The sequence below is a fragment of the Protomyctophum bolini genome (genome assembly GCF_963924005.1).
Source record: "Protomyctophum bolini genome assembly, chromosome: 7".
Lineage (NCBI taxonomy): Eukaryota > Metazoa > Chordata > Actinopteri > Myctophiformes > Myctophidae > Protomyctophum > Protomyctophum bolini.
In genome coordinates this window covers 6,351,993-6,372,290 of record NC_137868.1, presented here as the reverse complement: position 1 = coordinate 6,372,290, position 20,298 = coordinate 6,351,993, and the positions used below count along the sequence as shown (strand labels likewise).

General features: G+C 46.0%; 1 protein-coding gene across 1 annotated transcript in view; it reads left to right on the top strand.

The window, feature by feature from the left end:
• itga10 (integrin, alpha 10) overlaps nucleotides 1-20,298 on the top strand; it is a 66,130-nt gene that overhangs the window by 7,484 nt on the left and 38,348 nt on the right. The window contains exons 2-7 of the mRNA XM_080769176.1: nucleotides 7,941-8,052; nucleotides 9,427-9,536; nucleotides 9,749-9,834; nucleotides 13,882-13,996; nucleotides 14,668-14,795; nucleotides 15,446-15,594. Coding sequence (XP_080625302.1) covers nucleotides 7,941-8,052; nucleotides 9,427-9,536; nucleotides 9,749-9,834; nucleotides 13,882-13,996; nucleotides 14,668-14,795; nucleotides 15,446-15,594 — 700 coding nt within the window. The remainder of the gene's footprint in view (nucleotides 1-7,940; nucleotides 8,053-9,426; nucleotides 9,537-9,748; nucleotides 9,835-13,881; nucleotides 13,997-14,667; nucleotides 14,796-15,445; nucleotides 15,595-20,298) is intronic.

Genomic DNA, 20,298 nt, shown 5'->3' with positions numbered 1-20,298 from the left:
GTGTGTGTGTGTGTGTGTGTGTGTGTGTGTGTGTGTGTGTGTGTGTGTGTGTGTGTGTGTGTGTGTGTGTGTGTGTGTGTGTGTGTGTGTGTGTGTGTGTGTGTGTGTGTGTGCGTACGTACGTACGTGCGTGTGTGTGTGTGTGTGTGTGCGAGCGCGGCCATGCGCACGTACTGTATGTTTGATGTTAATGGTTTCTGCAGAGCTCCCTGGTGCACTGGATGTCGGTTACACACTGTTATGTTTCACCGAGATGTAGAACACAGGTGTGTGTGTGTGTGTGTGTGTGTGTGTGTGTGTGCGTGTGCGTGTGTCATGTCATCACCCACATTCTCTCATTACCTCTTAATCATTTCCTCCCTTCTTGTTTTTCCCTTAAACGTTCTGTCAATCTTCATTCCTTGATTCTCACTCTTCTTTTTCTCATCATCTGTTTCTCTCCTTGTCGTCGTCCCCCTCTCGTTGTGAGCTTGTAGATCGGTTACTTTCACCGAATATCCACCCCCAGAATTGGAACGGCTGCATTGGGGTTTCATGTGGTTTAACATGTTTGACTCGGTTAACTTTCACTGAAGTGGCTTCTTTTGTGCCTTTCGTTTTTTTTTTTTTTAGATCATTTCAGTCTGTGAATGAAACCCTTTTATGACCCTTTGTCGAGCTGTAAACTGAACTTCACATAGATCAGGGCCAGATTATCAATTGGGCCGTTGGGGCCCACTGCATGTACTGGGGTTGAGGCCCTTATAAGGGGCTACTGGGGACTTTCATTGGCTGTTGATTGTGTTCAATTTAGGTCAAAAGGATGATACAGAATTGCTGATAATTGCCCCAAACAGAATACTGGCCCATGCAGGGACCCTCATGGGGGTTAATCCATCCCTTACTGTAGATTTGGTCATGAGAATGTCAAAGGAATCGCTGTTCTTGGCATCAAAGAATCATGATCTCATGCCGAATCGATTTCAGGCCTACTACTGTCCACCTGCTCAAGTCTTCAGTGAGTCACCTGCCATGATAATCTCTATCTATCTCCTCTCTCTCTCTCTTTGTCTCATCTGTTTTTCTCCCCATCTCTCCACCTCTTCTCTTCCTCCACCCACGTTCTCCCCATGAGAGGATGAGAACACAACATGGACATGTAGATGGAGAGAACAGAGTGAGACAGAGATAGACAGAGAGAGAGATGGAGACAGACCGAGACGGAGAAAGAGAGAGTTTATGTGGACTGAAGGGAGATGGCAAGCATGTCGAGTTCTTGTATGGTTACTAGTTTTACTTACAGTATTGTTCCCATTATCTGTTGCTCTTGTTGCTTATGTTTCAGGCGCGGGCGGGACAACGCCTCCCCCCACAGGGTGCATTCAGAGAACAGCAGCATTTATGAAAGGGGGCACTGAGATGCTGTTTGGGGGGGCTTAAGGGACCTTGATATTGGATTGGGGAACTCTGCCCCAAATAGGTTGAGATTCACAAACCATTGGTTCACAACCTTTTCTAGATCAGGGCCCATTTCAAACTCTCAGAAGTGTCTGAAGCTCATACCCATCTGACAACTGAACACACGGCAACCCACCTGTTAATTCTGATTCGTTTTTGAGCCTCCATATACGCAGCTTTCCGGGTCTGTGTGAACACAAACATTGGCTTGAGAGGAGAGGAGAGGAGATGAGAGGAGAGGAGAGGAGAGGAGAGGAGAGGAGAGGAGAGGAGAGGAGAGGAGAGGAGAGGAGACTAAACTGGAGAGGAATTGTGTATTTAAAACCTAGTATACATTGCTTACTACTGAATGCTGCTACCGTAGAGACTTACATTACACCATTCACGATATAGCCTACACACGTCACACACACACACACACACACACACACACACACACACACACACACACACACACACACACACACACACACACACACACACGCACACACTTCTGTAAATGACTGTGGTTGAGAAGATCTGGACTCAGTTTGGCTCGATGTTTTTATTCAGTTGTCATGACAACAGCTGGTCAGACTGGCTGTGGTGAGAATGGGGGGGAGAAGAGACGTGTGTGTGTGTGTGTGTGTGTGTGTGTGTGTGTGTGCCACTTGCACATTTTTTGCGGGTATCGAAAGGACCTTTTTAAAGGATACCACCTGTGTGATGTTATAGCTTTCGTGGCTGTAATCCAGGATGAGTAAACCCACAGTGGGACAGTGTGTGACCGCTAAACATTCAAATGCTAAAACTCAAACAAAAATGGCAAAACTTTAGAAAGATCTGTAGCCGTCTAAACTAAAGGGAAGGAAAAGAGACCTTTTCCTCGTGTGATAACGTGGCTGCTGTCATGTGTGTATATAGCCTGGCCCAGCCAGCGTGCTTTCTGCTATAGAGGGGCGGGTAGCGCATGGAGAAAGAGCTGGAGAATATTGGTTCTAGAGCGGTGCAAAATAATTTACCCACACAGACCCCTATTCTGGAGGCATTCTGTGAAAACAGCTGATCATTAATGCATCAATGAAGGCAAATGTTTCTGCACTCCAAATAGGTCTATCTATTCTAAGATGGCATCAAAGTCAAAGCCTTTTTTTTTACGTAGCTAGGTTCTTAACGAGAAAGCATGTTTACAGTTCTTGTTGCACAGAAATGAAGTACGTAGTTAAAAAAAGATAAATAAAGCAATACAATAATACAAATAAATAAATCATTTATCAAGTCATTTGTCTGGGGAAAAGAATGTTTTAAAAAAACCGTACCGTGAACCTAAGTGATTTGAATCGTATCGTGAGTTCAGCGAAGTATGTTTGGTTTAATACTTTAAGTGGTTAAGATTTAAACATCTGAAGCCTGATTTATACACTGAAAACAGCAGTGACAAGCTACAAGCTGCATGTTTGTACATCTGCTATTTTCAGTGAACTCGTCAGTTCAAGCCTGAATACTTTGGAAAGCGTGCAGGTTGACGGGTCAAAATGACTGCAGTTTTCTTTTTCTTTTTTACGTTCTTTTTGTGGCTTTCGCCTTTATTTTTTATTTTCTTATGGAGGGACAGACAGTATGATGGGGGGATGACTGGATTACCAGCCAAGGTGCCTGGACCGCTGAGCCACAGCCCAGGCCCATGGATGCAGTTCTGTAAAGTCAAACATTATTCACAGACTCAAAACACCCGTGAAGCTAAACGAGAATGGAGGAGTGATTCAATTGAGATGTGAAGTGGTGAAGTCGTGAGGTTAGACCGATGAACATATAACACATCTCTGCCTTTTATTTATTTATGATTTCCTGGCAGTACGGGAGGTTTTATGCCAGCTCAGTGGCCATGAGGTTAGAGTCCCCGCCTTGAGGCTGGAGGTCGTGGTTCAATCCCCGGTCGAGTCATACCCAAAAATAGACTATGAAAATGGTACCCACTACTAGTGCCTCCCTGTTCGGCACTCTGCAGTCAGCACCAAGAGTTGGATGTAGTGTTGTGTTTCCTGTTTTCCCCTGTTACCTGTCTTGGCTATCTCCACCTTGTGCTTATTGTTAATTTGATCCACCTGTGTGTGTGTGTGTGTGTGTGTGTGTGTGTGTGTGTGTGCGTCTGTGTGTGTGTGTGTGTGTGTGTGTGTGTGTGTGTGTGTGTGTGTGCACGTTTGTGTGTGCGCGCTTGCGTGTGTGTGTGTGCGCTTGCGTGCTAGTTCTGGTCAAATGCAGACCAGCCTGTAGCGAAAATAGAAATGACGTTTTCGCTACTCACCAATACAAAGACGGCTTGTGTGATTACAATTACAAAGTCTACTTTCCGCGGTCGCCGCACTCTGAGCCCCCCAACCACACGTATAAAATGCACCTTTTGGCCAGAAAGGGACTTTTTTTTTCACCGGAAGGAAAAGTCTTGTCTATGGGGTTTTCTCTTGGCAATATCGGCAGAGGTCGCAGTGGAGTAACTAAAAGTATATTTCTTCCTGTAGGGAAAAAAAATCCTTTTCTGGACAAAAAGTGCATTTTATACGTGTGGTGGTGGGGGGGGGGCTCAGAGTGTGTCCACCACGGAAAGTAGGCTTTCTAATCACACAAGCCGCCTTTGTATTGGTGAGTAGTGAAAACGTTCTTTTTATTTTCGCTACGGTCAAGAGCGCAGTAAGTCGAGAGGTGCATAAATCTATGGAGGTGTGTGTGTGTGTGTGTGCGTGTGTGTGCATGCGTGCAATGTGCATGAGTGCATGTGTGGACCCTTCTACTATATGCGAGTACACAGTATGTCAGTTTTACAGTGGTGTGAAGTAACTTAAGTACATTTACTCAAGTACTGTATACTGTAACAAGTACCATTTTGAGGAACCTTCACTTTACTGTGAAAGTTTCCATTTTCCAATACTTTTACTTCTACTCCACTACAACGTTGTACTTTTACGCTACAATTTGAAAACTTTAGTTACTACTTTGTAGATGTAGAATACCATTACAAAAGATAAATAAAGAGGCCACTTCAGCCCTATAGACTATATCGTTTAGCCATTTGAAAATAGCTGATGATCTACAATCTGCTTTATCGGTTCTCATAGTCTCATGTCTCATGCCAATACTTGTGTAAAGTTTTAATTCCGGACTTGCGATATTGATACTTTTACTTAGAAAGTAGTACCTTTTCCACCACTGCTGTTTTGCCTTTTGCCACGGTTCAATTTGTTACAAAAAAAAAGGAGACAAAGAGCGTCTCTACAAGCTGACGTTCTCTATCGTTGACTATACGTTTCTATTTTTAAACGGGTGGTGTGGGGGTAGCAGTTCCAGCAGACCATCCCAGACTATATGCTTTGCTTTCTCCTGTTCCAGGCAGACAATCCCAGACTATATGCTTTGCTTTCTCCTGTTCCAGCAGACAATCCCAGACTATATGCTTTGCTTTCTCCTGTTCCAGCAGACAATCCCAGACTATATGCTTTGCGTTCTCCTGGCCACAGAAGCCATAGTGGAGACTGACTGGGGGATACAGAGGCCATAGTGGAGACTGACTGGGGGATACAGAGGCCATAGTGGAGACTGACTGGGGGATACAGAGGCCATAGTGGAGACTGACTGGGGGATACAGAGGCCATAGTGGAGACTGACTGGGGGATACAGAAGCCATAGTGGAGACTGACTGGGGGATACAGAAGCCATAGTGGAGACTGACTGGGGGATACAGAAGCCATAGTGGAGACTGACTGGGGGATACAGAGGCCATAGTGGAGACTGACTGGGGGATACAGAGGCCATAGTGGAGACTGACTGGGGGATACAGAGGCCATAGTGGAGACTGACTGGGGGATACAGAGGCCATAGTGGAGACTGACTGGGGGATACAGAGGCGTTACCAGGACAGCACTCGTCACGCTCTATATTTGTCACCGCTAAACCCCTTATCCCCAAACTTCTTTGCCTTTTTTTTTTTTTTACTATTTTGAAAAACATTTTTGAATAGTTAAAAATAGCCAGTCTACAAGCTCACAGCGTGTCGATGTAGATTGGCAAGTTGAACTATTCAAAACCTTTTTTCAAAATAGTAAAAAAGGCAAAGAAGTTTAGGGTTAAGGGGTTTAGCATGGACGAAAATAGAGCCCATTTGGGGCCCTATCTTGCCTTACCCCTTATCCATAAACTTATACTATCCATATTTTACTATTTTTAAAAACATTTTGAAATCGTTCAACTTGCTGAACTCATCGATATGTTGAGCAGCTTGTAGATTGGCTATTTGAACTATTTGAAAATGTTTTTTCAAAATAGTAGTAAAGCACGGCAGAACAGTTTAGGGACATAAGGGCCCATAATCCACCTGCCTCGTGGGCCTTCTCCCAGCTGGGCCGGCCTCGTAAACCTCCAGGAGTCGTCCGTCTTTTTTAATACAAAATGTTAAATTGTGATATTATCACGCATAAATATCTTTGGCTCAAAAAGTCACCATAGATGGATATTTTATCTTCTGTGTGTATTAATGAATGCCACTGCAGTGTCTGTAGAAAACCCCCTCCTGCTCAGTCCCAGGTGGGAGGAGTTGTTGTTTTTTTACCATCATAAATGTATCATCATTGTTCCAATTAAATAAGAACTTTTAAACCTATATCCATCTGAGTTTGGCCCTAAATACTCTTACCGGTATTCCAATGTCTGATCCACTTGATCCACTAAACCAGCAAACTGCCTACATTTGCAATAGTGTCACACACAAGTATCCACAAGATCCACAAGCTCAAAAACATGTCGCTTCACGCTGTGTTTTGAGCTTGTGTATCTGCTATACTTTTGCTAAAACATAAATGATAATAATTGAATCCTGAAAAAAGTATCTCTTTAGGACAGCTGCTCGATCTATATTCTTTTCCTTTTAGTTTTTTTTTCCGTAGTATTTGACTCTGTCCAGCTAGCAGTGTGTTTGATGTGCGTGCTTTATTCACTGTTTCCCCAAACATAAATATCAAACGTCTCCCAAAAAAGTGACATTTCTTCAGCCTGGCCAGAAGCAGGGAAATACAAATGAACGACCACAAGGGGATATGAAAAACAGAGGGCTTTTCCGGTTGTTCTCGGTCTGCCTCTACTTGTCTCTGCCCTTAGATAAACTCTCACCGTGACAAGTTGTACCGCTTCACCTGACCTAATAATGGAGCTACTGATTAGTGCTACGGACGTTTGAATGCGTGAATATGTTTCTGACTTTATTGTAGTGCAGCCAATCTCCTCCATGGTGGAATAACGAGGTCTGCACAAAACACATGTCCCCCAAAACGTATGCCTAACCTAACCATGATGTCCGATGCCGAGCCAAAAGACGGTTAAAATAAATGCTAGAATTGACGAGCTGTATTATGACCACAGGGAATGAATGAATGATAACTGTCTGTCTGTCTGTCTGTCTGTCTGTCTGTCTGTCTGTCTGTCTGTCTGTCTGTCTGTCTGTCTGTCTGTCTGTCTGTGTCTGTACAGTATGCCTGCTACCTCTGTACATTACCTGGATTATCTCCCCCTCAGGCTCTCATCGACCCCTACCCCCCGTCTCTCTCTCTCTCTCTCTCTCTCTCTCTCTCTCTCTCTCTCTCTCTCTCTCTCTCTGTATAAAGGGCAGGTTTGTATGTCATATAACAGGGAGCTAGTATGCTCCGTAGTTTTTATAACCCACACCCTTCCCTCCACTCTCCTCTCGTCTCCTCTCCTCTCCATGCATGTAATTAACAGGCTAAAGGGGAAGCGGCAGTTTTGTAACTCTTTGGTAATTTAGTTCATCCTTCTTTCCAGTTTCCCTCAATCTATTTCTCCATCCTCATTCCTCTCATAGAATGGCTCTCTCATAGAGTGTATTGTTGAACGGAGTTGTTCTCATTCACTGTACAAATCAATGTCATTATGATTATTACATAATGTATGAAATGGTGAGCAGGAGGCTGTGATCATGTGATCTATATGGGTTCTCAAAGTGGGTTCCGGGGACCACCGGAGGTCCTTGAGGCGGTTCCATGATTGTCCTGCATGCAGCAAAATGTGTTAATATAGCGTGAAAATCCGGTTAACCACTTTAACCCTATTTTGCTATTCGAGAATGGAAAAGATCTACAAGCTCACAACTTAGAAAGAGTGTGAAACCTTGGTTGGTCCGTGGCTCCAACTCTTTTCCGGTAGGGGTACACGGCCGAATACATATCAATCTATGGCTCCCTGACATGGAAGTCCCCCAGGCCTCTATACTGTTTTCACTCTACACTAAACATCTTCAACGAAAGTTCCATATCCGCAGTACGAGCTCATTATAATGCCTCACATTGAGACAAATTGTGAGCTTGTAGATCTACTATCTGTTTGCCAAAATGTTCACCCCAGAAAGGTTCATGTGGCAGAAATGTGTTTCATATCAAAATGTCTACATGCGTGTCATAATAATGATAGTAGCTGACTGTAGTAACAATTCTAATAGTGTTATCCTCTGTGGTTTGTTCCCTCAGGGTTGTGTGAGTGTTTTAACATCGACGTGAAACATCCTCGTATTTTCTCTGGCCCTGAAGACGCTCTGTTTGGACTATCTGTTCTGCAACACGATGACAACGGGGAGAAGTTGTGAGTTTCACTTTCACTTAATTTAGAGTAGAGGTGTGTGTGTGTGTGTGTGTGTGTGTGTGTGTGTGTGTGTGTGTGTGTGTGTATACATATGAGTGTACATAGCCTATAATCATGTATCTGTGCATGTGTGGTCTGTGTGTGTGTACATGCGTGTTGCAATTAGCCCTTTGCTAAACCCCACCCCAAGCTTTGTCACCTCATAGCTGTCAATGTTTTTTTTTGTGGCTTTCGCCTTTATTTTATATATTTTATGGAGGGACAGACAGCAGGCTGACAGGAAATGGGGAGAGAGATGGGGGGGGGAAGACATGCAGTAAATGCCGTCGGGATCGGGAGTCGAACCCGCGGCACACTGCCAGACCACTGAGCCACGGCCCAGGCCCAAGGTGCCTGGACCGCTGAGCCACGGCCCAGGCCATAGCTGTCAATGTTATAAGTTACAAGACTGACCCACTCAGGTGATGTCAATAATACTAATCACTGCATTACATGAAAACTCCCGACGGACGGTCGTTAAAGTTGATTTATTTTAATGGATAGCGTTTCTCCCTCATTTCCTCGTATTTCTAGTTTATTGAAATAATGTCATGGCATGCACATTTTCCCAGTGCAGGCCTTGTTGACTAGATTTAGAAGACATTTCGAAGCTCTTGCTACTGAAAATGTATCGATTATTTATAGCCCTTACCCGTTGTGAGATATTGCCCGCCGCCCGGGGTACTGCGCCCCGGGTGCGTTTTCGCATTTTGTATTCACTAATAAATTCATTATTAATTTATAGTTTGTTAAATTGTAAAACGGGCTTCGTTAAGACCTCCATATTATTATGGTCAATGCCTGTGTAAAAAGTGGGAGCGATTGGTGCAGGCGGTGAGGAGATACGGCGGTGTTTCTGACAGACAGACACTCAGACATTCAGACAGTCAGACATTGACTGAATTATAGTATGATATGATATGATATGATATGATGGAGAAGGAAAGCGTTAGTAACCGTTGTTATCGTGCCTATTGGACAAGGACGGGTTGGGGAGGAACTTGGCGAAGGGATAATAGACGCAGCCCCAGCTGTGATAAGATGTCAGTCTTTTTTTAATTGCACCCGGTCATTAATAATTGACGGAAAGCTTTTAATTGAATAGATTTCACTATTCGCCAGGTGACTATTATAAGAGTCCATGTTTTATGCAGCATCCATATGACTGTGATTGTATTAGACTGGAACTCAACTATGCTTTCTGTGGCATAGGCAGCTCCCGGCAGGATCCATCAGGAGAAACTAGACACAGCTGCGATGGCGAATTGAAGTGTTCTCGGGCCCCAGACTTTTTTTTCTCTCCCTGGAAATAAAAACGTCTGTTGTGTTGTGCAGCATGCTGGTGGGAGCTCCGTGGGATGGCCCGCCCAACAACAGGAGAGGAGACGTGTACAAGTGCCTGGTGGGAGAGGAGAGGAACGCCAACTGCAGCAAAGTGCATCTAGGTAACCTTAAGACCCACATCCAGTTCAGCATGCAGGGTTCTTGTTCCTTTAGAGTTATAGTCGACTAAAACTAGGATGGACAATGTCCGTAGACTACCTTTTTTCACAGACGAAAACTGCAGTTAATAAAACCAAAGTGTCTCTCTCTCTCTCTCTCTATCCCTCTCTCTCTCTCTCTCTCTCTATCCCTCTCTCTCTCTCTCTCTCTCCAGAGAGAGCTCTCCAGAACGTGTCGAAGAACCTGAAGAACTCTCACCTCGGGATGACCTTGACCCCAGACTCCCCCGACGGCTTCCTGGTACGAGTTAATCTATTATTTAATTAATCTGGGGGGAGGTGTAGAAATCAGGTAGGATATAGGAAAAAAGACTACGCTATGATGACTAAAACTAAGACAATTTCTTCAACAAATAAACACTAGACTAGTGTTGTTGGGGAGAGACTAGTGTAGAAGAGATCCAGTAGAACTAAGACAAGTCATTTTATGCTTGGTTGTGTGCTGCTGTCACTCCCCGAAAACAGCCGATCTACAAGCTGTAGATCGGCTATATTTTCGACACACAGTTGAGTATACAATACTATACATCAGGCATTTCAACGGCCTGCCAATATACATTTTAGTCGACGGATGACTAAAATATGACTAAATGGGATTGTATGCAAAAGACTTGATCTGGTAACGGTAAGCGAAACTCGTTAATGTTTAGTCAACCATTAACCATTAAGAATTAAATCTATGAGGGCTCTCGGGTGGCGTAGTGGTAAAGTGTACCTGCCCGCCACAGCAGAGGTTGTGGGTTAGAATCCCACATCGTCAACACAATTGGCCAGCGTTAGGAGGAGGGGAGCTGGCCGAGGAGGGTGATAGTTGTTACTGCCACTACTGTGTGTGTGTGTGTGTGTGTGTGTGTGTGTGTGTGTGTGTGTGCGGTTGAGAAATCCCCATAGCTCACAGGACATTTTTCCGGGATTCTCGCAAAAACAAATATGTACAGTATATGTGCACGCACGCACGCACGTGCACACACACACACACAATGCTGCCAGAGTAGGCTACATTACGGCATCATTTTCGCATACTCAAAAACACATGTATACAAGTATACGGTGGATGAGCACTTGTGTATGCACACACACACACACACACACACAACCACACACACACACACACACACACACACACCCACACACACACACACACACACACACACACACACACACACACGCACACACACACACACAGAACCAGATTGCTCCAGTTCTTTGGTTACAGCGGAATTACTGGGTGGCTGAGCCAACAACCAGCAGCTCGTGCGTGAGTGCGTGCGTGTGTGCATATTGCGTGCACATGAGTGTGTGTGTGTGTGTGTGTGTGTGTGTGGGTGCATGCGTGCATGTACTGTGTGCACGTGAGTGTGTGTGTGTGTGTGTGTGTGTCGTGCATGAGCGCAACGGGTGCAGTCATACACAGTTCATTTCTAGCAGCCAGCTCACCCTGTTTCAGAGAGAGAGAGGGAGAGAGAGAGAGAGGGAGAGAGAGGGAGAGAGAGGGAGAGGGAGGGAGAGAGAGAGATGAAGAGAGAGGGGGAGAGAGAGAGAGGGGAGAGAGAGAGAGAGAGAGAGGGAGAGGGGGAGAGGGAGAGCCTGCGTGTGGTCAGGTCTATAACTGGATTGGAATGCGTCTCTTTGTAATGACAGACCTTCCAAAAGCCAGAGCACCTTCCTCCCTCCTCTCTCTCTCTCTCTCTCTCTCTCTCTCTCTCTCTCTCTCTCTCTCTCGCCCCCCTGTCGTCCTCTGGTCTCTAAGGATGAAACTCTGTTATCTCAACAAAGGCGTGTGTTGGCATGCCATGGCCTTTCCTCTATATAGCGCCACCATGAGGCCAACGTTGCTGCTGTGCTACACACTAACCCTATAACCCTCACCTCAGGCACAGATAAATACCCACCCCCTCCATATTCTGCTACCAATAACTATTTAATTGGTTTATTTATCTGATAAACCTCCGTCAGTTCAAACCACTTGGCTGTCTAGGGGCTGCTTAATGGGGCTTTATTACTCTATTTAACAACTTAAAGCGTTTATACTTGACCGCGGTCCCCCATTGTTCTATACTTAGTCCCCTCATTATTTCCGCCTTTGCAAATGTCTTTGGCTATTTCAAACAAATGTAGTTTCACTTAACCCATTCTGAACGGGAACCCATTTTGGTGATAGCATCATGTTATGCTTTAGCTATTGAAAAATAGCAGACCTACAAGCTCATAGCGCGCCACCGAGTGGCGCGATATGAGCTTGTAGGTCTGCTATTTTTGAGCAACGACTGACATTTTCAGAATCTGATCTCAGGTCAGAATGGGTTAATCAGACCAGTGTGTGTCCAGTGGAAACCTCATATGAATCTGATCTCAGGTCAGAATGTGTTAATGTTCACCTACTACAGTAATATGGCATGACCAGAATAGAGACGCTATATGGGGTTCATGTGGTTAATACTCCAGAGTCTCATATGGCACCGGTGCAGATTTTGTATTTCTTTATATTTTTGTGCATTTTGGACTCCTTTGCTTAGTTGGGACTGAGGCTGATTATAAAAACTCCTTCTAAATCCTGACTTGAGTTTTCGAACCCGCGGCACACTGCCAGACTGGATTACCAGCCAAGGTGCCTGGACCGCTGAGTCACGGCCCAGGTCCAGTAGACATTATGTTGTTCTTTTCGTTTCACATTATTTATTAGTTTTTATTTTATTTTTATTCTTTGATTCTCCGTCTCTCTCTGTGTGTGTGAGAAAGTGAAATAAAAAGCAGATTTTAACACTTTACTTCAATCACATTTAATTGGTCTGATGGTCTGGCACACACGTCACAGACACCCGCACGCACGCGCGCACACGCGCGCACACACACACACACACACACACACACACACACACACACACACACACACACACGCGCCTCTCTCTTTGTCTTAGTTTCTCTGTGTGTCTATTAGGGCTGCATGTCCACATCAAGCACTACAAATAAATATTTTCCCATGCTCTTGTGGTTTTTAGCTAACTTTAAAAATAACACAGCAATAATTCTTGGTGTGGATGGCCCTTAACCCATTCTGACCGGGCACCCATTTTGGTGTTAGCATCATGTTATGCTTTAGCTATTGAAAAATAGCAGATCTACAAGCTCATAGCGCGCCACCGAGTGGCGCGATACGAGCTTGTAGGTCTGCTATTTTTGAAAAATCGAAGAACGACTGACATTTTTCAGAATCTGATCTCAGGTCAGAATGGGTTCATCAGACCAGTGTGTGTCCAGTGGAAACCTCGTTTGAATCTGATCTCAGGTCAGAATGGGTTAAACACTCCCCAGCATCCCAGCATCCATCATATTCTGGAGGGGAACATTGTGTAGATCTTGTAGATCAGCTATTTTTGGCGAAGGTATTTGGTGTAGACGGAAACGAGCGGTGTACAGTCGTAACTCTGGTTCTAAGACTAGACGTTTAACCCTTAAAACCGGGAAAAGCATCCGTGTCATTTTAGATTAGCCATTGTTTAAAAATATAGCGGACATACAAGCTCATATCTGAACATTTCTAAAAAATCTGTGGAAATCTTTGAACAATATAATTTTGAAAACTTCAATTCAAATATTTTCTTCTGGGGGTCCCTTTTGAGATAGTGGTCCTCAGCCAATATATAATGTATTATTATTATTAGGATTTAGAAGATATTTGTAGCCATCGGGCCTCAAGTCTGTGGTCAAATCTCTGTCTAGCATCAAATGCTAAATGTGTTTGTGTGCGTGTGCGTGTGTGTGTGTGTGTGTGCGCGTGTGCGTGTGTCTGTGTGTGTCTGTAGCTAGGCTACAGATGTAAACTTTGGCAGCCTATAGGGCATGTGCATAAGTTGGTTGTGAGGGGCTTACAAATGGCCGGCCTTTCCAAAAGGAGAGCCAAGCAGTCAGCGAGGTATTGCACAGTTTCAGCCATTATAGGAAGCCGCTCAATTTGGAGGAGGCGTTGTTTCCTTTACCCATGATTTATGTCTGCCGCCCTGTGTCAAACATGTCAGCTGTACAGCCTGTACTGTATGTAACAATGCTGTCCTGTGTCAGACATGTCAGCTGTACTGTATGTAACGATGCTTTGCCGTCCATGCACGTTGTAACTGGCTGCTCTCCTACTGTCAAACTGCACTGGCAGTGTTTATGTCCTTTGTACAAGGTATTCCTGTACTTCTCATTATGTGGACATAAATAGACATTTCGTGTGTGTGTGTGTGTGTGTGTGTGTGTGTGTGTGTGTGTGTGTGTGTGCGTGCGTGCGTGCGTGCGTTCATTCCAGGCGTGTGCGCCGCTGTGGTCTCAGGAGTGTGGTACCTCCATCTTCAGCACTGGGATCTGTGCCTCCGTCAGTGACGACCTGGAGCCTCGAGAGACCATAGCTCCTACTGCACAAAGTAATGCACGCACACACGCACACACACACGCACACACACACACACACACGCACAAATGGAATGTTTTGAGCTTTTACATCTGTTGCTCTTGAGGTGTTGTTGATGTGTTTTGACTTTTTGTGGGTTTTCTTCTTTTTTGTAAGTGAATAAATACCCTATACTTGATCATACTACAACTACAGCCTCACATAAAGCATCAAAGCTTGCGGATCTGTTATACTTTTGCTCTTTTATTTTTTATTTTTTTATTTGAATCCTGAAAAGTAACAGTTTTGGACATATTATACGAGGTATCCAAACAACAGAGACGATATATTGCACTTGGTTAACACTTCTTTTGCTAAGCACGTGTAGGCGGACTCCCGATCCCGACGGCCTTTACTGCATGTCACCCCCCCCCCCCCCCCACATCTCTCTCCCCATTTCCTGTCAGCCTACTGTCTGTCCCTCTATAACAAAATAATAAAATAAAGACGAAAGACGCAAAAAATAACATTAAAAAAAAGAGAAATTCATGATGAATTCATGAATTCATAATGATGTATGAAACCCTTTCAAGTCAATTGTGACCAATGCTGCCGGCCCTTAGCTAACTGCTTGTTCATTGTGTGTGTGTTTGCGTGTGTGTGTGTGTGTGTGTGTGCGTATGCATGCGTGCGTGCGTGCGTCAGGGTGTACCACCTACATGGACATAGTGATCGTTCTGGACGGATCCAACAGCATCTATCCCTGGTATGAAGTGCAGAACTTCCTGGTCAACATCCTGAGCAAGTTCCACATCAGTCCAGAACAGATGCAGGTACAGTAAGAGCGTGCAGTGTGCATGCGTGCGTGTGTGCATGTGTGCGTGCGTGTGTGCATGTGTGCGTGCGTGTGTGCATGTGTGCGTGCGTGTGTGCATGCAGTGCATGTGTGCGTGCCAGCAGGTGTGTGCCTTTCAGAGCAGCCGTGGGTTATCGTTGTACCAACAGACTATAATGCAGCTAAGAGAAAATGAATGATGAATCAGACTGTGCTTACGGAAGTGCCACAGGGCCGTTTTAAGGTCAAACTTAATGTTTACTAATTGCAAAGTTTTTGGGGTTAAAATTAGAGAAGAAATGGCAAAAATTTACATTCATAAATTTGCCGTCCTTACAACATGCAACTCCTTGCGGCTACTTGCGACCATTATTCCCAATGGCATGTTGCAAGGAGTTGCAGCCGTGTGGTTTGGGCCTTCGTCTGTATAGCCTGCAGAGTGGCATGCATGTTGTGACATGCGCACATGTGTCACAGCTAATAATTGGCTTTATTGTTGTTTGTGAATATAGGTTGTGTACAAAACAGAGACTTTAGCATTATTGCATTAGAGTGACATTTGGCCTGATCTGCATGTCCTCTTTGCGTGTGCGTGTGGTGCATGGTTGCGTGCGTGCGTGCGTGCATGCGTGTGCGTACGCCGTACAGGTGGGCATCCTGCAGTATGGCGAGGTAGCGGTTCACGAGTGGTCTCTGAAGGACTACCAGAGCACGCAGGAAGTGGTGGAAGCGGCCAAGAACATCAGCCGCCAGGAGGGGCGGGAGACACGCACCGCCTACGCCATCCACATGGGCTGGTAGGTTAGCTTCCATGCTATATCCATCCACATGGGCTGGTAGGTTAGCTTCCATGCTATATCCATCCACATGGGCTGGTAGGTTAGCTTCCATGCTATATCCATCCACATGGGCTGGTAGGTTAGCTTCCATGCTATATCCATCCACATGGGCTGGTAGGTTAGCTTCCATGCTATATCCATCCACATGGGCTGGTAGGACCTTGTCTTTATCCTTGTTACGCACGTTAGCTTCCATGCTATATCCATCCACATGGGCTGGTAGGGCCTGTCTTTCTGCTTTTCACACACGTTAGCTTCCATGCTATATCCATCCGGTTGGACATAACGGCAAACTTCTTAGCGTGGTCTATACTTTGCCCTTTCAAAGGCTTAAGAATATCGCCATTTTCTGCCAAACCTTTCTGTACAGCAGGGTTCCCCAATTAGTTTTCCTCATATTTTGACTAGCGTACCAGGCTGGGGGCCGAGTCTGCACGCGCGAGGTCGAGGTCTTGCCCTGAAATTCATTTTCAGGGCAAGACCCCATTTGAAAAGGATGCCCAGTTTGACATGCATAGGCTATACTGACCCCCATTTAATGCCTTTTATATCTGGGACCCCTCCAAGAAAATTGCCAACCTTCACGAGGAAAGATACCATTCCTTAATTGCCATGATGTCATCTGCGTCTCAATTCACCCTATGCCAAGTCCCGCCCATGGTTGTGCCCCTCTTCGCACCCATTGGTTGCCGTTTCGTGGTTGGACAAAAATATCTCCGTCCACTACCATTGAAATAACATGTTTTTCAGTTGCTTCGTATTGATATTCTGTGCATTCCGTTCTTATTTTAAACTTAGACTGTCTCTCCTACACTGTCTCCCTCTCAGCTGTCATACTGTCTGTCTCTCCTACACTGTCTCCCTCTCAGCTGTCCTACTGTCTGTCTCTCCTGCACTGTCTCCCTCTCAGCTGTCCTACTGTCTGTCTCTCCTACAATGTCTCCCTCTCAGCTGTCGTACTGTCTGTCTCTCCTACACTGTCTCCCTCTCAGCTGTCCTACTGTCTGTCTCTCCTAGACTGTCTCCCTCTCAGCTGTCCTACTGTCTGTCTCTCCTACACTGTCTCCCTCTCAGTCAGTCACTGCAAACGTCTGTCTCAAAATACTGGTAGTTTATTTAAAAATGAAATTCCTTGTCTTTTAAAGTCAGAGGCTGAACAAGTCACACACACAGTACACGTACAGCATATGGTCAGACCCCACACACACACACACACACACACACGCGCACACAATCACACGCATGCCTGCACGCAAGCATGTACGCACACACAGGTAATGGGCAACTTCCTGTGTTTGAGGACATTTACAGGTACAGTAAATGTTTAAAAGTCAGTCGAGAAGCACTGAGGCCTTTAAAACAGTCCAACTAGTTCACACTAACACAGTTTTTGTCGTTTTGTAGTGACCATTTTGCCTTGTTTGTCTGAAGCATATATCGGCCCACGTACTGTTAATGATGGTGGTCCAGATGGACAGATGGCTGAATGACCACCTTGTACGCTGGGCAGCAGATCGGTGTCTATAGCAGGCTGGAGTGCAAGCTGGGAAGCAGGGGAGAACAATGGAGTGCCTCGCTCCGGAGTATAGCAGGCAGAGGTCGGGACGGGACAGCATGTTTGATGGCCAGCAGGCTGGAGGCTATAGCAGACAGATTAGCAGCGTGGCCAAAGCATGCAGTCCTTAAGTGTTCCTGAAGATCTCCTGATAGGCGACTCCTTCCAGGGTGTAGCTGTAGCTGTATAGATGTGAATGAGGTGCAATGGAGGAATGTGGGCGTGGCTGTCTGGAGGAGAGAGTCAGAGATAGACTTTGACACGTCTCTCTCTCTCTCTCTCTCTCTCTCTCTCTCTCTCTCTCTCAAAGGAGCGTTATTGGCAGGAGACATACGTACGACGTACGTTTACGATGCCAAAGCAACAGTGGAACAAAACATGTACGAATGAATGGGCATTTTCGGTCCGAAAGCCATACGCTTCCATATAGGAGAGGTTAGAGGTTAGAGATTATAGGAGAGGTTAGCTTGGAGTACACTTTTGTAACAGTTGACAGTTTTGACAGCAGTATTTCAAAGGTATGAAACCTTTGCGACAAATAGTATTCTCTCACACACTCTCTCTCTCTCTCTCTCTCTCTCTCTCTCTCTCTCTCTGTCTCTCTCTCACCCACTCACACACACACACACACACACACAAACACACACACACACACACACACACACACACTCATTAAACTCACACACATGAGCTTGAATTTGATTTAAAATGTTGATGTTAAGCAGAAACCCTTATCCAGAGCACCTCACAAAACGCAAGATTGGAGTAGGTGGCATGAATGTGGGCGTGCGTGCGTGCGTGCGTGCGTGCGTGCGTGCGTGCGTGCGTGCGTGCGTGCGTGCGTGCGTGCGTGCGTGTGTGTGTGTGCGTGCGTGCGTGCGTGTGTGTGTGTGCGTGCGTGCGTGTGTGTGTGTGTGCGTGCGTGTGTGTGTGTGCGTGTGTGTGCGTGCGTGTGTGTGTGTGAGGTAAAATAACAGCAGCTTTAGCTGAGCTGTTCTGTTTGAGGACAGAGAGACAGGCAGGGTTGCTGAGTCAGCACGCACACACACACACACACACACACACACACACATACACACGCACGTGCACGCGCACGCACACATACACACACATACGCACGCACACATACGCACGCACACACACACACACACACACACACACACACACACACACACACACACACACACACACAGGTGTGGCCCATGCCCACTGCTGCTACAGCTGTATAAATATACATACACACTTTCTCACGCGTGTATATATACATACACACACACACACATACCTTCTCTGCACATGTACACATACACATATATATACACACACACACACACACACACACGTACACGTACACGTACACATATACATTACACCACCATGATCACTTAATGTAAAAAATTGTTCCTCGCCATCTATCAAATCACTGAAAAGGCTTATATACCGTACGCATGCGCGTGCACACACACACACACACACACACACACACACACACACACACAGATTGTGGAGTATTGCTATATAAGTGGCAGTAATGAGGTCTGGAGAAACAGGTTAGAACTGTTAGGACTCAAGGATATTGGGACAGGCATTAGGGAAGCTGAGAGGGAGACAGTGTAGGAGAGACAGACAGTAGGACAGCTGAGAGGGAGACAGTGTAGGAGAGACAGACAGTAGGACAGCTGAGAGGGAGACAGTGTAGGAGAGACAGACAGTAGGACAGCTGCGAGGGAGACAGTGTAGGAGAGACAGACAGTAGGACAGCTGAGAGGGAGACAGTGTAGGAGAGACAGACAGTAGGACAGCTGCGAGGGAGACAGTGTAGGAGAGACAGACAGTAGGACAGCTGCGAGGGAGACAGTGTAGGAGAGACAGACAGTAGGACAGCTGCGAGGTAGACAGTGTAGGAGAGACAGACAGGAGGACAGCTGAGAGGGAGACAGTGTAGGAGAGACAGACAGTAGGACAGCCGAGAGAAAGACAGTGTAGGAGAGACAGACTGTAGGACAGCTGAGAGGGAGACAGTGTAGGAGAGACAGACAGTAGGACAGCTGAGAGGGAGACGGTGTAGGAGAGACAGACAGTAGGACAGCTGAGAGGGAGACAGTGTAGGAGAGACAGACAGTAGGACAGCTGAGAGGGAGACAGTGTAGGAGAGACAGACAGACGGACAGCTGAGAGGGAGACAGTGTAGGAGAGACAGACAGTAGGACAGCTGAGAGGGAGACAGTGTAGGAGAGACAGACAGTAGGACAGCTGAGAGGGAGACGGTGTAGGAGAGACAGACAGTAGGACAGCTGAGAGGGAGACAATGTAGGAGAGACAGACAGAAGGACAGCTGAGAGAGAGACAGTGTAGGAGAGACAGACAGTAGGACAGCTGAGAGGGAGACAGTGTAGGAGAGACAGACAGTAGGACAGCTGAGAGGGAGACAGTGTAGGAGAGACAGACAGTAGGACAGCTGAGAGGGAGACAGTGTAGGAGAGACAGACAGTAGGACAGCTGAGAGGGAGACAGTGTAGGAGAGACAGACAGACGGACAGCTGAGAGGGAGACAGTGTAGGAGAGACAGACAGTAGGACAGCTGAGAGGGAGACAGTGTAGGAGAGACAGACAGTAGGACAGCTGAGAGGGAGACAGTGTAGGAGAGACAGACAGTAGGACAGCTGAGAGGGAGACAGTGTAGGAGAGACAGACGGTAGGACAGCTGAGAGGGAGACAGCGTAGGAGAGACAGACAGTAGGACAGCTGAGAGGGAGACAGTGTAGGAGAGACAGACAGTATAGGACAGCTGAGAGGGAGACAGTGTAGGAGAGACAGACAGTAGGACAGCTGAGAGGGAGACAGTGTAGGAGAGACAGACAGAAGGACAGCTGAGAGAGAGACAGTGTCCTTGAGCGTCTCAGAAGGGGCTGCATGGTGCCTGGTACTGGATCATGGCATGGCGGTGTGTGACCGGCTTGATGTCCATGTTGGCGTGCAGCACAACAACACAACAACAGCACAGGAAGGAATCTGTCTTAATCGGGTAGTTATTCAGCAGTGGATCATTAAGGCGCTGAGACGTAGACGACATCCCATAATATGGGCCCTTCCCCATATATGGGAAT